Source organism: Drosophila pseudoobscura, chromosome X (assembly GCF_009870125.1).
Source record: "Drosophila pseudoobscura strain MV-25-SWS-2005 chromosome X, UCI_Dpse_MV25, whole genome shotgun sequence".
Taxonomy (NCBI): Eukaryota; Metazoa; Arthropoda; class Insecta; order Diptera; family Drosophilidae; genus Drosophila; species Drosophila pseudoobscura.
The window spans coordinates 49,485,029-49,501,085 of NC_046683.1; the positions used below are offsets into that span (position 1 = coordinate 49,485,029).

General features: G+C 43.9%; 2 protein-coding genes across 6 annotated transcripts in view; both read left to right on the forward strand.

Moving 5' to 3' along the window:
* Positions 1–129: 129 nt before the first annotated feature.
* Positions 130–2,317, forward strand: PIG-B (phosphatidylinositol glycan anchor biosynthesis class B). Of its 2 annotated transcripts, XM_033383903.1 has the most exons (5): positions 130–295; positions 356–823; positions 885–1,466; positions 1,524–1,767; positions 1,858–2,317. In XM_033383903.1, exons 1-5 carry the CDS (start codon positions 168–170, stop codon positions 1,993–1,995), a joined length of 1,560 nt encoding a protein of 519 aa, XP_033239794.1. In that variant the 5' UTR covers positions 130–167; the 3' UTR covers positions 1,996–2,317. The 2 variants fall into 2 exon arrangements, with proteins under 2 accessions (XP_033239794.1, XP_033239793.1); XM_033383902.1 differs by having other exon boundaries at positions 1,524–2,317.
* Positions 2,318–3,991: 1,674 nt separating this feature from the next.
* nuf (rab11 family-interacting protein nuf) overlaps positions 3,992–16,057 on the forward strand; it is a 40,347-nt gene continuing 28,281 nt past the window's right edge. For 2 of the 4 annotated variants that reach the window (XM_033381605.1, XM_033381606.1), the window contains exons 1-3: positions 11,704–11,855; positions 11,930–12,239; positions 12,300–12,368. In XM_033381605.1, coding sequence (XP_033237496.1) covers positions 11,720–11,855; positions 11,930–12,239; positions 12,300–12,368 — 515 coding nt within the window. In that variant the 5' untranslated portion in view covers positions 11,704–11,719. Of the gene's footprint in view, positions 4,733–11,703; positions 11,856–11,929; positions 12,240–12,299; positions 12,369–13,300; positions 13,346–16,057 lie in introns of those variants that run through there. The other 2 variants (XM_015187537.2, XM_033381604.1) reach the window with 2 other exon arrangements.

A 16,057-nucleotide genomic window follows, 5' to 3' on the forward strand; every position in this document is an offset into this window, starting at 1 on the left:
GTTCGATTGCCGCAAACAACAAATGTCCAAAATATAAATATGTAAATTTACGGCACGGCCAACGTTCATTACTCATTTCAGTTGACAGCAACGGCTGTACTAACCTGACCAGACTACCACACACGCGCTTTTCCCTCGCAAGAAGCGTGTTAGCGCCCCCCGCAGCGATGAATCTGCTGTACGTTTTTGGGCTGATTCTGGGCGTTCGCTTGGCTTCCGTTTTCGTGGTTAAGACTTATTACGTGCCCGACGAATACTGGCAAAGTCTGGAAGTGGCCCACAAACTGACCTTTGGGTAGGAGAAAGCGACAGCCACTCCAACGATTATCATTTATATATACATATATTTTTTTAGATATGGCTACTTGACATGGGAGTGGGTCCAGGGCATACGCAGCTATGTGTATCCCGTGCTGATTGCTGGACTGTACAAACTGCTTGCTCTGCTCCATCTGGACAGCGTTCAGCTGCTGGTGCTGTTGCCGCGCATCCTCCAGGCCACCTTGACGGCCTACTCCGACTATCGCTTCTATGTGTGGACCGGCAAGCGTAAGTGGGCCTTGTTTCTGATCTTGGTGCCTTGGTTCTGGTTCTACACTGGCTCGCGCACGCTGGCCAACACCTTGGAGGCATCGCTGACCACAATTGCGTTGAGCTACTTCCCGTGGTATGGCGAGGGAACCGCATATTTGTGGCCCGCTGCCATCTGTTGCTTCCTGCGTCCCACGGCTGCTGTCATCTGGCTTCCCCTGTCGCTCTATCATCTCCGCAAGAGTCGGCAGTCCGTGGTGGAGTTGATCCTGAAGCGTTTCTTGGTCATCGGGTGAGTGGTGGAGCCTTTTTTGGGTAAATGTTGTTACTAATTCTTGTGGTTTTTCTTTCAGCTTACTTGTTGCCGGCTTGGGCATTGCCATCGACACGTACTGGCACGGCCACCTCATTGTGACGCCGTACGAGTTCCTCAAGTACAACATCTTCAACAACATTGGCAGCTTCTATGGCTCGCATCCGTGGTATTGGTACTTCACCGTCGGCCTACCCACAGTGCTGGGCATCAACACTCTCCCGTTTATATACGGCATCATGGAAACAGTCCGCAAATCGGAAAAGCACGAGGTTAGCAAGCAATTACTGATTACCATTTTCCTCACACTGGTCGTGCTGAGTACGGTGGAGCATAAGGAGTTCCGTTTTGTGTCCTCGCTGCTGCCCTTGTGCCTGTATGTGTGCGTGGATGCCGTGTCCCGCTGGAGCTACCGTGCCTCGTCCACAATGCTCTGGTGCAGCGCATTTGTGATTCTATTAGGAAATGTGCTGCCCGCCTGGTACTTGAGCACGGTCCACCAGAAGGGACCCATCGATCTGATGCCAAAACTAAGGGATATTGCCCAAGAATATCGTGATGAGCGCGAACACCGGGCTAACATACTCTTCTTAATGCCATGCCACTCGACACCGTTTTACAGGTGAGTTTTATTTGGACCTCTGTCAATCCTCAAGCTAATCTTTGCCTGTTCCTGTAGCCACATTCACGAGAATGTTACCATGAGGTTTCTCACCTGCGAGCCGAATCTGAAGAATCAGGAGAACTTTAAGGATGAAGCAGATCGCTTCTATGAGTCTCCCAATCACTGGCTGAGCTCACACATACCGATCCATCCTCGCACTGCCCTGCCCACTCATGTGGTGCTGTTCGATTCGCTAACTGAGAAGATTGGCGACTTTCTGACCAACTACAAGCTACTGCACAGCATCGAGCATGCAGAGGTAATCCAAATGGATGAGTCCCAGGCCCTGTTGAACGATTGGTCCAAAGCCCTGGGCGCCCAGCCACCTAATCTTGCCTCTCTATTGCAGCATCGGCAGTTGCGCACTGGACGTGCCATTCAGGTCTATCAGCGTCTGCTGAAGGGCGAAGAGAATACGTTTAATCGTGACCAGCTTCCGTCGGAGCAGGACACTGAGTCGCAGATCTTTGATAATCGTTTTAATTAAGTAGTTTATTCAAGCCGAAAAAAGAGACTGGCAAAGAAAGAAAAACATAGCCCTCCGTTCAACAGAAAGAAGAATGAAGACAGATTAATTTAATACAAAAGAAATATTTTGTACACATTTTTGGCCTTAGGAAAGTTTTTAAAAAATAGACGAGGAAAGTGAGAGAAAACTTGCAAAGAGATTATATACGCGATTTTGTGTACTTCGTGCTCGTAGCTTGTGTTTTAGAAAATAAGAATAAAGTTCTAAAGTGAGGCAATATATATTTAAACTGTCCTTTGCTTTAATTTCTCAAAAATAAAGGTTCAGTTGGTGAAAAGTAGAAATGATTTTGAATTTATAGCCCAGTTGACATGTTGGTGGATGATATCCCAGGATCTCATGAATGCAGGACTAGTTTCTGCTAGTTTCTTCTAGTTTCAAGTCAGTTTTAAAGTATTTCAACGATATTTTGAAGGTAGTGTTTTATTTTGAAGGCTTACAGAGACCGAGAATGAGTATTGAGATCAGGATATACAGGAAACTAATTAAAAGCACGTCTAAAACAAATCAATTTGAGACAATTTTTTTACAAATTTCGTTTTAGAAACAGTTTGGAAAATAGTATGTATCTTAACAGTAAATTAACGAAATATGGTAGAAAATTACCATATTCCGGTTGATGTGCAACAAGTGCAACAAAATTCCGACTGTTTTTTGTAGACTTTTTTTTAAAACCTTGTTTTAGTAAACATACAATAAATGGGAGTACTTAAAAGTAGTTAATCTTGTAGAAAATTTATTCATCAATGGGATAAGGGCTGAGGGTTTTAGTTAGCCAGCATTATTCAGCGGAATATCAAACTTGATGAATAGGAACGATTACTCAATTACACTTTTTTTAACCTTTTCGCTAAAACCTTTTTTATACAAAATTAAATAAAAGCAAATATAAAAAATTGACCAGTCAGGTAGGAAATTGATTTATTAATTGGATAAAAATATGTGGGCAGGGCTGAGAGATCTATCTTTCTAGTTATATTCCACGGAATATAAAAATCCAGGAGTATGGTTTCCAATCCTTGACGGATAACGATTAGCCCATTGTAAGCCAAGGGGGTAGTGTAATATTTTACCGAAATTAATAAAAATTGAATAATTTTAGCGGAGTTCGATATCGTGGTTTTCTTAAGTTCAGAGGAAGATGATATGAATCTACAAGAAGAATTTCCAATCAGTAATATTTGCCGCCATTTACCACAAGTTACCTCAAGGGGGGTTAAATGGGCTGAGGTCGACATATGTAGGAGCCACTATATTGTTGTTGTGGCACTAAAATTGAGGCAAAAACAATCATAGCAGGAAAAGAAGTATTTAAAATAAGCCAGTCAAATAGAAAATTGATTCATTAATTGTATAAAATTATGTGGGCAGGGCTGAGAGATCTAGATAGGTGGTAATATTCCACGGAATATCAAGATCGAGGAAAATGGCTTCCAATCCTTCACATAGAACGATTAACCCATTGCAAACCAAGGGGATATTGTAATAATTCACCGAAAATAACGAAAATGTAATAATTTTTTCGCAGTACATGTGAATGATATCGTGTTTTTGTGTTAAGTTCAGCGGAAGATGGCATGACTTTACAAGAAGAACTTACAATCAGTAATATTTTCCGCCATTTACCTCAAGTCGTTGAACTGTTTAATTAGAGGGGGGTTAAGTGGGTTAAGGTCGATATACGCGACACTACATTGCTGTTGAGGCATTAAAATTGTGGCAAAAACATTAAAAGCAATCGTAGTAGCAGGAAAACAAGTCAAGTATTTGAAATAAGCCAGTCAAGCAGAAAATTGATTCATTAATATGATCAAATTATCTGGGTAGGGCTGTGGGTCTTATCTAGCTAGTAATATTTGACGGAATATCAAAAACGAGGAATAAGTATAATATAACCTGAACTCGTCAGTATATTTACGGTATATTTTTTCATTGAGATGGTATATTTTGGTATATTTCTGAGGGTCGGACGGTATGGTTGTCTCACAAAAATTTTAGCCGCGAACCATGAAACAACAAGACGGTGCCGTTTTTTTTTAAGAATTCAGAGAATTCCGTTGATGTCTCAAAAAAATATCTATATTTTCCGCTGAAAAAATACCACCTAAAATATCGTCAATCACTCCCACACTTTCGCAAATTTACGGTTACTGAGGTGCAGTCGTCGGCGAAAGAAATTGAAAACTGCATTTAAACCAAACGAAATCAGTCGGGCCTTTCGACAAACAATTTTCGTCGTTCGGAGCGAGCCAGTTTAGGCGGAAAAATCAGAGCCAAGATTGGTGGTTGCCAACGTTACGCACGCGTACAATACCTTTGCGAGACCACAAAAAAAAAACACCTATGCGAAGCGAAGAGTGAAGAAATGCCTCTAACCTGAGTGAAAGTGCTGCAGTTAATATTTTTTTTTGTTTTTATATATTTTGTGCAACACCAACAAAAACAGCAACGACTACCTGTTCTACCTGTAGCAGTCGTATCGAAAATCTATCCACCCCCGTCCACCCTAAATCCATCTGTTGCGCGCTGCTGCTCTGCGGTTCTCGTGTGTGTTCGTGTGCGTCTTTTTGCATGTGTGTGTCAACGTTTGTGCGAAAATTTGTTTCTTTTCTTTAATGAAATTAATGTCTTATTAACGGGTCTGCTGCTGCCACTGCCACTGCTGCTCCAATTGGATACCAACATATTTAAACAGGTGCGTTAGCTTTAAGTGTCTCTAATCTCTTTAGCGTTCCCAAATTCGCTGCAAAGCTGCCAGGGCATGGCAATTAGCAAAAACAATCAGTGAGAATGACAGGGGAGACTGAAACAAATGAGGAATGTAATAATTACAGGTGGAAAAGATACATCTCTCTACTAAACAACAGAGGAAGATTGAGAAGTTGACGAGTGGTATGCCTTCCTCACCAAAGTAATTATTGATTCTTTAACTTTTTGATCAGGAATACTATACTATACGCATGTACATATCCAAATACTACCTCAATGTCTTAATCCCCCTCTCTGGCCAGCTTGCGAGCACGCAACGTTTACTTAATGCTTATTGATTCTCAAACTGAGTATTCCCCATTTTAACATTGTTTGTTTTCGTTTTTTTTTGGTTTTTGGTTTTTGGGGCAATTAAATAAATGACTCGGGGCTCTGTTCGCGTTTTATGTGTGGGACAGTTGTAACATTTTACCAAATGCGAAAATTCGCAATTGTTTTCGGTTTTCCTCTCTCTGTATTTGCTTTTGCTTTTGCTTTACTCTTTGTTGTTGCACATTTGTGATTGTTGTTGGTTTGAGCCAGGTTCGTGCCAGTTGGTGCCGTCGTTGACTTTTTTGTGCTGTGGGGTTTTATTTTAGCTGGATTTGCTTTTGTCTCTATCGCTATCTCGTTCCCCGCTCACCTCATCCCTCTCTGTTGAGGAAGTTTTCGAGTCTGGAAAGAGAGCGGAACAAGTGTTTCCGGATTTCCTTGAGGGACCACCTGCCACAGGACAAGATCTTGGGCACATATTCCACTCAACGAAGCATCATCCTCTCATCCTTTTCCGCCTGTTGTAATCGGAAACCCACTTCGGAGAAGATGGAAATCTGTAGTAGCAGCTGCTTCCTCTTGCCCTCACCCTTACCCTCACCCCAGCCCCAAACCTAAACCCAAACGCAACGCAAGTCGTTGCACATGGTGCTTCCCCATGAAATTTGATATATTTCGTGTCCATTTCCATTTCCCCCATAGAATCCATTTTGGCCTCTGTTTAACATTGTTTAGGGCGCCCTCTAAAATTACAGCTATGCATGTGCTCTGTGCAGCTAGCTGCTATCTCTCTCACGCTCTAACGGTTCTCGTTTCACATTCGCACTTTGCATATTCTGGCCAAAAGCAACAAAACGGCTCTGAAAATAAATGTTGCCTCGTTTCTTCTGCTACTTGGAATGGGTCGCCTTGGCACAGTTATGCGGCTTTGCTCATGTTTTTTCTTCATTTTTCTTTGTTTTTTGGTTTTTTCTTGCCTAATTGCTTATGGGCAAGAAAGACTACAGTCTGCAGCCAAATTTGGGCGATCTTTCAAGCCTTGACGGGGCACACAAGGATCAGGTTTCCCAATGTCCAATTTGGCTGTCCTAAAGGATACACAGAAGCCGCCGGAAAGGTGAATTTGCAACTAAAACATATCAGTAGTGGACCCCCCTGATAATTACCAACAATCGTATCTTTATACCAGTGGGGAAAAGGCCTTTGCTCCCAAATGGGGGTGTCCACCGGTGCAGTCTTCACTGTAAGCGATTGACAGCTTTTTACTCGCATTGATTACAGCAATAAAAGTTTGCTGCCAGAAATCCCCTTTCAAAACGTTTACCAATAACACTCGTAAATTAAAATAAAAAAAAAAACAGCAAAAAACCAATTCTCATTTAAGAAATATTATTAAAAAAAACCTTTTGCAAAAGCGCATTAAGTGCAAAAGTAAAAGCAAAAAAACAAAAAAAAAGAAAAACATTTAAAAAACCGCAAGCTAAAATTATAATTAATTATTTGAACTTCAATTCAATGCGATTCAAGGTAAACAAGTCGAAAAAAGATTTTGTATGGCTTTTTTTATTGTATTTATTTTTTGAATGTACGCTTTTGTTTATACACAAGGCAAGCGACGAGAACGAACACTCGTGCCAAAGCAAAAGAGAACGAGCGAAGAACGAAGAACGAAGAAAGAAGGAAGCAGAAGAAAAGCCAGAAATGCCAGAGCCAAGGAATGGGAATCGTGTCAGTCAGCAGTTATTTAGAAGAAGAAGCTCCCGAAAGCTCTGCCAACTGGCGTGAGAGCGAGACAGCGGCAGAGGGAGGGTGAGAGGCGAGCGAAAGAGAGATGCAGCGACAGACAGAGGTGAATGATGGTTGAAGCTGATTGAAGAGGAGAGCAAGATGATGTCTTTTCCCCAATTGACACTGCAATTGGTTTGGACAACCTGAAAGCTCGTTGATCGACTGACTGAATGACTGACTGGCTGGCTGGGAGATTGACATGGAAATGAAAACGAATTCAAATGCAATTCAATCAATGTGGGTCAGCGGCAGCACAGGTTCCTTCCCCTCTTGCTCCACCTGCAGGCAGTTCAATGCACCGAAAGCAGCCCTCAAATGCCGACTAGGGAATACCCTATCAAAAACACACACTTGGATGTGATAAATGTCAAAGTTTTACCTATATTCGGGCATAAAAAACAACCGATCGGCAGCAGATCCAGCTATACGCCTATGCCCTTCGATTACAGGGTATACAAAAGTGTGTGCGAGTGCGTGTGTGTGCTTGGTTCTCTTTCGTGTAATTAGTGAGGAAATGCTGTTGGGGAATTCATCTAATTCCGTGTTTTGTTTGGTTTGGCTCTACCTTTTTGAAGAGCCCGCATCCGAGCGATGGCCTAAGTAAATAATTGCGGTAAATGCAGCACGAAAAGAACTCACAAAAGTGACAGGGAGAAAGGAGAGGAAGGAGTGCTGGATGCACGGTGGAGGGTAAGGGGGGGGGGGGTTGGAGAGGGACTGCCACAACTTTAAACAGGTGTCGTCGCTTTTAATGACAGTCGAGGCCCGCCGTCTGGAACAAAGTCTGTCCTCCCTATCTCTCTCTCTCTCTCTGTCATGGGTTTTTTCATCTTTTGTCGCTGCATCGCATACTGCTGCTATCTAGATACATACATACATACATATGTACATGTAAGTACATCTACCTGTGGGAGGGGTGGGGGGGGTAGACTTCCGTGTTTATGTTTTACTTTATATTTTATTAAAGGTTGTTGTCATTGTGGAAACATTTGTCTGTCTGAAGCTTCAACAGCTGTGGCTGGATACCATTCAGTGCTTTTCAAACTGTAAGGCCGATAATAGTAGTCTTTTGTCTCTCTAGAGGGTTTTTCCATAACTTCTTCTGTCTCTTGGCGCTTACCCAACACACTATGTTGATGGGTCCCTCCTTGACCTGCCTCTCGCAAAGCCCCTCAGACATGTCTGTCTGTCTAGTGTTCTACCAATTGGTATTCCTCTCGTGCACCATCTCCTCGAGGAGCTAGGTCTCGAGCACGCCCGCCACATTATTCATTCAGGCATCCACCCAAAAACCTGACATGGAATTTTCGCTTTCGGATCACAGCTGGCTTCCGCCCTGGAGAATGTTAAGCCTCCGGGGAAGAGCACAAATTAGCGGGAACTGCCAACGAAACATTCACCAGAAATCAGAAATAGAGTCTGAAAGAGAGAGAGAGGTCGGCAGTTCCTCCCCTGTCCTCCCCTTCGGAGGTGCAGACAGTTCCGGGCATAAAAATAAAATTATAAAACAGAAATATGTCAACAGAGGCGTTAAGTAAATGGGATTTGTATTTTAGTAGACGCGGACGTTTCAACAGCAACTAATTGATTTTAAAGTATTCACAGGCGGTGCCACAGTGCCGCAGTGCCACAGTGCCACAGTGTGTGTGTCCTACAGTGCGTTTCTCGAGCATAAGCTTCACACCTTCCGCTTAAGCCTACTACAGTTTGAACAACAGTTTGAGAGCTTTGATTAAGTCGCTTACTTCATTTCCCCCCCCCTAACGTTCCCCTTCATTTCACTCCCTCGGTTGACCCAATTTTCCCCGATACCGATACCGCTTCAAGTGTTGTAACAGAATTTTCTGTTTTCCTTCTTTGTTTTTCCAGTTTTCCCAGTCTGTATTTTGTATAATTCATCAATATTGCTTCAATCTATTGGGTCTCTGATTGTTTGTCGTCGTGTCGCTTGTTTTTGTGGGCGTTTTGTTTGCTTTTCGAGGGCGTCTACCATGGGGATCGATCCAAGGGGCAGCCAAAGCTTGTCCACGGGTATTCCAAATCAAGTAAAGGTGTACCCTGTTTTGGCCTCGAAGGGGATCCCAGCAGTAATAAGCTGGTTTTTAATGTGTTTCGTAATCAATCACCATTCTGACTAGTTGAATATTTAGTCGAAGGCACGTTCAACATTTGAAATGCATTTCGGTTGAAAGAAATGCTCGTTTCTCAGCGTTAAACACGTTTTCCAGCACGGAATTTGCACGCTGCCAGATTTGTCTTGCCGTTGGATAAGATTTTCCTCACTTGACTCGACCAAAACTAATGGCAAATGGAAAATGGAAAATGGTGAATGGGAGATCGGTGCAACAGCTGTGCGTTTCTGTAGTTTACTTATCGATGCAATCTCTCGAGCAGGTAGTTTGTGGGCAAACCCTCGAGATGCTGGCTGTCTGGCATCTGTTTGCCACTTGAGCAAAGGATCTTTCGAAATCTCCGTCTGTCTCTCGGTCTCGCTTTTTAATTAAGGGTTTTCATTGGAATTTCGAAACTGTTCTGTTGAAGTGCTCAATCCACTTTCGTTATGGCTCGAATTCGATCTAGCCCGTTCTCCTATTCATCGCCATATGGCCCTGGTCCATGTTCTGTCTTTTCGGTGGTACGTGCAGTTCCCCAAGCCCCAGGCATTATTACCACATCACAACATCTGCATAATTAGATATATAGACAGATAGATGGATGGATTACATGTGTGTGACAAAACAACCAACAAAAGCAATTGAATGGGATAAGAATTACGGCCTCCCTGGTACCCTTTCCACCCATCCATGCCCCGCATGAGGCTCTCTCATCGGATCAATTTTTCAATTGTTTTCTCGCACACAAGTTCAAGTTTATTAGTCACACACAAGGCAGGGGGGGCGGCATGGGGGTGGGGCATGGGGCATGGCAGCTGGTCAAGTCTCGGATAACATCTAATAAAAATAAAACTGAAACTCTGCTGCAACGCCGCGGCGTCTGTGCCTCCACACAACCCACTCTCCGCTTCGGAGAGGAACAACTTGTTCTATAATTAAACAATTCCATATACAGTTATATACTCACTCGAATGACTGAATGGAGATCTCTCCCCCCGCACCCCACACTCGTTTTTGATCTTTAGCATATGGCTAATGAATGATACGGCTTATGAACTGCAGCGCCCCTCTGCCCCTCTGCGCACTCTGCCCCTTCCCCACTCAGAGCTTTATTCCCACAATTCTTTATTCATTTATTTGTACATATAATTCATCAGATATCAGGTGGCGAGAAGAAGCTGCAAACAAAGGAAAACTATTCATGGGAAATACTCGTGCAATATACGGAGTACACACACACACCGAGAGAGAGAGAGAGAGAGACAGCTAGAGACGAGTGGAGCCAAGTTTTGCAGTAACGGAACCCAAAGCGGATTGGTCTTTTGCTGTTGGGATGCTGCTGCTGCTGCTCTAACTGAACTTCTTACCCTATCAGGGGGCAGCATCTGCAGCATCCGGCTAAGCCTCGACTTGTCTGCATCCCAGGGTATCTAAGTCTTCGATCCCTTGGTGCCCCAACCAGCTGCAGATGCTGCCGCTGACACAGATTGCCTTGGCTGCTACGCTACGCTACGGTGCGGTACAAAAACCTGTAGCAATCAGTCTTTGGCAACTTAATCAAGTGTCATAGCTGCCAGCGATGTGAACAGCAGAGGGTGGCAGCTCTCACACACGCCCTCCTCCCCCTCCCTCCCCGCCACCCATCCTCTTATGCAAAACCAACAAAAAAAAACAAAAATATCATTGCATAAGTGGGGAAAAAGTTTTATGGGGGGGTTGTACATTTCTTCTTTGTTTTTTTTTTGACTAACTTTCATCGATTTTTTCAGTGCAATTTGTTGGTGTTTTTGGTTGTTAGTTGTTGGTTTGTTGGTTGTGTTGGTTGTTGGGTTCGGCCAGAGTTCGTTGCTCCCCGTGAGCGCTTGGTACTCACTCAGCCGCTCTTCACCTCTTCGCTAAATTGCTGTGATTTTGCCCGAGTATCATTATTTCCTTTTGCTTTCTTTTGAGCCACATATATCTGCTCATTATGGCATATTATTCCAGCTGGAAGCGCTCTGCAGACAATCGATATTTAATCACAAGTTTATGGTTAGTTTATTATGAAATTGTTGGCCAGGAGGCTCCTCCCTCATGTCAATCCATATAATTTGGAGTAATTGAAGTGAAACTTCAATTGGATGAACCAAAAAGGTTAGAGAGGACTCATCTTTCAATTTGGATCTTGTTGTTGTGTCTCATCCCTTTCCCATGAGTGTTGGACATACCCGTAATCCCTCTGGAGAACGTGGACGTTGACCCACTTACTCTCTTACAACTAACGGCCCTGACATATCAATCGAACAATAGTTATAGATTTTTCTATGCGCCCAAACAATCCACTAAACCCCCAATTCGGTGACAATTCAAAAAAGAAACGAAAGCGTGAAACACGAAAAAGAAAACCAGAAAATGATGGCAAGGCAGAGCGCCGACAATTATAGAAGAAATGAACTCGTATCGTGGGTAAGTACTCACGCCCAGATCGGGAACCTCTCCCTCCCCCCCTTTCCCTCTCCAGCCAGTCATGCCCTGGAGTACGGGGTAATTGCTGGAAGGAAGTGTCCACAACAGACCTCGACCCAATTTGGTTTCCCTTGGTCGAAGTTTGACCAAAATCGGAAGTAGAAAGTGCACCTGTTGCACGCGTTGAATTAAGGCTAAACATGAATGGTTTGACAAGCACTGGGACCTGCTTGCCAGGCACACAGATTCCTCTGTTCCGAACTTCTTTGATAAATGTTTGATTTTTTGGTTCTTTCAGCTCTTCCACACTCAAGATGGCGCCCATGCCGCGCATTCAGCTGCCAAACAGCCCCAATGCGGCCATCAAAGCCAACACAAACAGTTTTCTCTATGCGGAAACCATGTCTGGCGACAGCAGCCCCACGCCCAGCAGTCCGCCCTCCAGCACAGGTACAGTACCACCCAGACCCAGCGATGACCTTTGATCGGTCTTGGCAATAATCAACGTTTCTTTTTTTTTGTAGCGGGCGTTGCCAAATCTCAGTGTTCGTCCTTATCCGATGGCGAGTCCTTCGAGGGCTATGGCGAGAACGAGTATCCCGCCCAACTGAGGGAAGGACGGAATGGCTCCAATTCGAGCAATAACAACAACAACAACAGCATCAGCAACAACAACAACAACAGTAGCAACAACCACGTCAATGGCAACAACAATCTCAGCGTGGGAAGTTCCAATCACAGTGGACACTCGAACGATGGAAATAACAATCTGAACACCAGTGTTGGCATCGAACTGGATCTGGCCCCGCATGCGGGCTCATCCACGCCCCAAGAGTGAGTCGAATCGAATGCCTATCCATTGGAGTTTAGAATTAACTGTCCTGCCATTTCCAGCGATGACGAACTGAACATTATGCCCCGAGACAATTGGGCCAGACGCAGTCTGAGACGCACACCGACAAGGTAAACCCACACTCCCACCACCACCACCACCAGTCCATTATTCACTCGCTCCACTCCCAAAATGGATATCGAAACGAATCGAATGCGAATCTCTACAGTTGTAAGAAAAATAAGGTTGCACACATAATCAGGCTACTGACTACGTAATGGCCATAAAGCTGCCCCAACCAGTCGACAGTCGGCAGTCGGCAGTCCAGTCCCAGAGACTTCATCAATTCAAAACTCTAGTCACAATTTGTCCGTAGCAAAAAAAAACAACAACAAAAAGCCACACTATTTGAATATTTAACCTTTTCTGTGTGTATACACATGTATGTGGCATTAAAATGCATACAGAAAACCAGTTTTTTCTATGCTCGTCTCGGCCTGGGCCGCCACAAGCCGTGATTCATGCGTGGCTCCGTCTTCGAGTCGCAAATCCCAACACAGTCGGTGCTCGTGGGGCATGCACATGTTTTTTTTGGAGACCAAAGTTGTTATAAATAATATAAATAATACAATTATGTCTTGAATATCCAGTTAACATTTGGTTAAGCAACTTAACAGAGTTTTGTTCATTGAATACCTCCAACATTTCCATCAGCCGAAGTCTGTTAAAGCAGTCCAGCTGCAAGGTATAATGGAAAAGGTGGTGCCACTGATTTGGGAATTGAAACAACGATCTTCGGTGTGCAAAGTGTTCAAGAGACGTTTCTCTAAATATTAATAAAAGATCAGGGATTATAGATTAATATATTTAAAGTATGATTCATCAAATCATTGATTGGAAAGTAATTACAAATGGAAGAGAAATAGCAAAGCAGACAAATACTTAAGGAATTTTCAAATTTCTTGGAAATGATTACCTCTTTAAGCCACAAACTAAAACTTTAGCCAAATGTGCACTTTTAGCCTTAATTGAAACCTTAAATTGATGAATATTTTTCTTACAGCAATCCCGATAGCTTATCGCAGCGTCGTTGGGGCTCCATGAGACAGTAAGCCACATTATCATTATCATAATCATTATTCCTTTGGGTTTCATGTAGAATCTGCTCACGCAACCAACCAACCAACCAACAAACCATCTATCTAACCTCTAATCTCACATTTTTGGCCCATTTTGGTTTCGGCTCACATATATTGTACATAAACAAATTAATTACTCAATTGGTGTACATTTAAGGGAACTATTTTAATATTTTCAGCATCAAGAGCATACAACAAATGTATTTTTATTCGAATTTGTATCAAAACTTTTATTTTGAACATTTTGATTGGATTTTTTCCATCTCAACTACAGTGGCTATCAGGTTTTTCCATCTTTTCCGACCACTTCAATTGTTATACAACCGAAATGTACAATTGTGGCTCATTTTCAAGAGCTTTCTTTCGGCCAACCCAACGCCCCGCCCCCAAAATGGGGCCCATCATAAAAGTTACACACAAAATTGGCACATTTCTGGGGGCTTTAATTGCGAGACCAGACCAGACCAGACCATAATAAATATATCAGATTAATGGCGAGAGATTTTGCCGGAACGAAGGGAAATAAATGAGAACTTTGCGATGAGATCTCTGCGGCTTCCTTGATAGTTGGCGTTCTGCTTGGAGTTCACATGGAGAGGAGACCTTGTTTCCTGTTTGCCCTCTCTCCCCTGGGCCAAAGCGGTTTGGCTGCTTTTGCGAGAGCTCTTCTCTCGCCTTTGCGGAAAGGTTGAAGGTACACCGAGTGCCCATAAAATGCGGGCCTGGCTCTAACCAATCTCCTTTTCCCCTTGGTTCGGCTTGAATTGGCCTGGCTTACAAGTTTCACATCGCTGTCTCTCTCTCTCTCTCTCAGGGGTAGTCATGCCATTGGAATTTGCCCAGAGAGCTCTTGCCTGGCTCTCGCCTGGCTCTGGCTTTGTCTGTGGCTCTGGCTCTGACTCCGGCTCTGGCTCTGGCTCTGAGGAAGTGAGGAGCTGGCGGCACTGAAAACAGGTTTGACTTGAGGCAAGGCAATTGTTTACTCTTCAGAATTTAGGCCGACACTTTTGTCAAGTCGCGAATAAAATTGACCCAAAATTCACGCCAAGATGGATGCTAGAGTTTGTCCACTGCCGCCAGGCTTTCATCTGGAATCGGTGTGGAGTATGCCCGGCGATTTCCCTCCGTTCAAGGCGTGTTCAGATCAGTTAACCCTTTCCCAGGCCTTAAATCGTTGCCAGACCCTGGTGTTCCCAGAGCCCCCCCTCCCTCCCAGTGCTCCCCCTTGAAGTTGTCATGCAAATGCCTTTGTCTTTGCCCAACTGCTGGGAATTTGTTGCCCCTCGGTCTCGGCCTGCACTTGGCATTCAACAAAAGAGCGATACGAAAAAATGCACTTTAAGAACCGAAGAAAAATATACAGAAATATCTTGAAAAAAAAAGAAAATTTACAAATTTCAATAAATAAAACAATTATATATTTTTGAGATATTTAACTCCTAAGAGTGAAGAGCTAGCAGATGCCTTTTTTGATGATAAATTGCCCTTCCAATCTGGCTTATATTTCTTCCTCCATCCACATATTATTGAATAATGTCTTAATGCCATAGATCCGTCTTCCGAATATCACTCTTATTGAGAGAAGGCTTCTGCTTAAACTATAATTCCATCGCTTCTTTTCCCACTTGAATCTTTTCTCAATGATCTAACATTAGTTATGACAATCCACTTGCTGGTGGGCAATGCTCACACGCCATATCTACGCTTATCAGTCCAGATCCAAGGGCCAGCTCGAACTAGCCGCATTCCCCAACCTGGCTCGAAGCGGCAACAACACGCCAAAGCAAAATAAACACCAAATAAGCAGAAAGAGAGAAGAGAGCCGCGCCGAGAGCCCCAGCCACTGCTGTGAGGCGAAAGGGTTGCGCCGCTGCTCGAGCATTGCCGGACTGCTCAAGAATGCCCGTTCTGTTAGCCGAGACACCCCATACCGTTACCGCTACCGCTAACAGCGGGCACAAACCAGTGGCCATCTGGCAACTCTTTCGAGTAACAGTTTTTCCGTATAGAGAGGCATATCTAAATACAAGAGGAAGGAGAACGAGCCCCTGAGATGCTGCCAATTGCCGAAATTGGGGGCTTTAGGGGAGCCCCCGCCAAATGCCTCCATTAGGTGGCGGGGCGGACACCTTAAGGCTATTGGGGGCCCCCGAAAACAAGCCGCAGACAGCTGTGTAATTATGTCTGGTCTGGTCTGTGAGAAACAGAGAAGGGGAAGGAAGGCGCATACATAAGTGCACCGAAGGTTGGGCAGCCCATGGGAGACACTTGAAAAAAAAAACCCCCGAAAGGGTGAGCTCTGAAAGCAATTAAAGGCCTTTCCAAGGTTTCCAAGGAGAAGACTGAACGGAATGAGGGAAAATGGGTATTCATCCTGAAGGATGAAGTATATATCTTATTGGAATTAGAGGAATTATTTAATGACTTCGAGGTGGCACTAAAAAACACGTGCTGTGTGCTGAAGGGTGTTCAGCTCTACAACGGGAAGACGGGACTCTGTTCCCGATATCGAATGAAGATCAGCCAGATGCTGTATCAGAAGAAACTCCAGTGCTGTCAATGGAAAAAGTCGTGACCCGCAAATATCTGAAGAAGTTATCAGTGAAGTCTTCCAAAACTCATCTTCTGCATTGATTACGCCGTCCAACGTTTTGTCAGAGGTTCCGTTTGCCAGTCCGGAC

Coding starts and splice junctions, on each gene's coding strand:
- PIG-B (XM_033383902.1), top strand. CDS start 168: ATGAATCTGCTGTACGTTTTTGGGCTGATTCTGGGCGTTCGCTTGGCT. Junction 824..884: donor AAGCGTTTCTTGGTCATCGG/GTGAGTGGTGGA, acceptor TTTTTCTTTCAG/CTTACTTGTTGCCGGCTTGG. Junction 1,467..1,523: donor CACTCGACACCGTTTTACAG/GTGAGTTTTATT, acceptor CTGTTCCTGTAG/CCACATTCACGAGAATGTTA.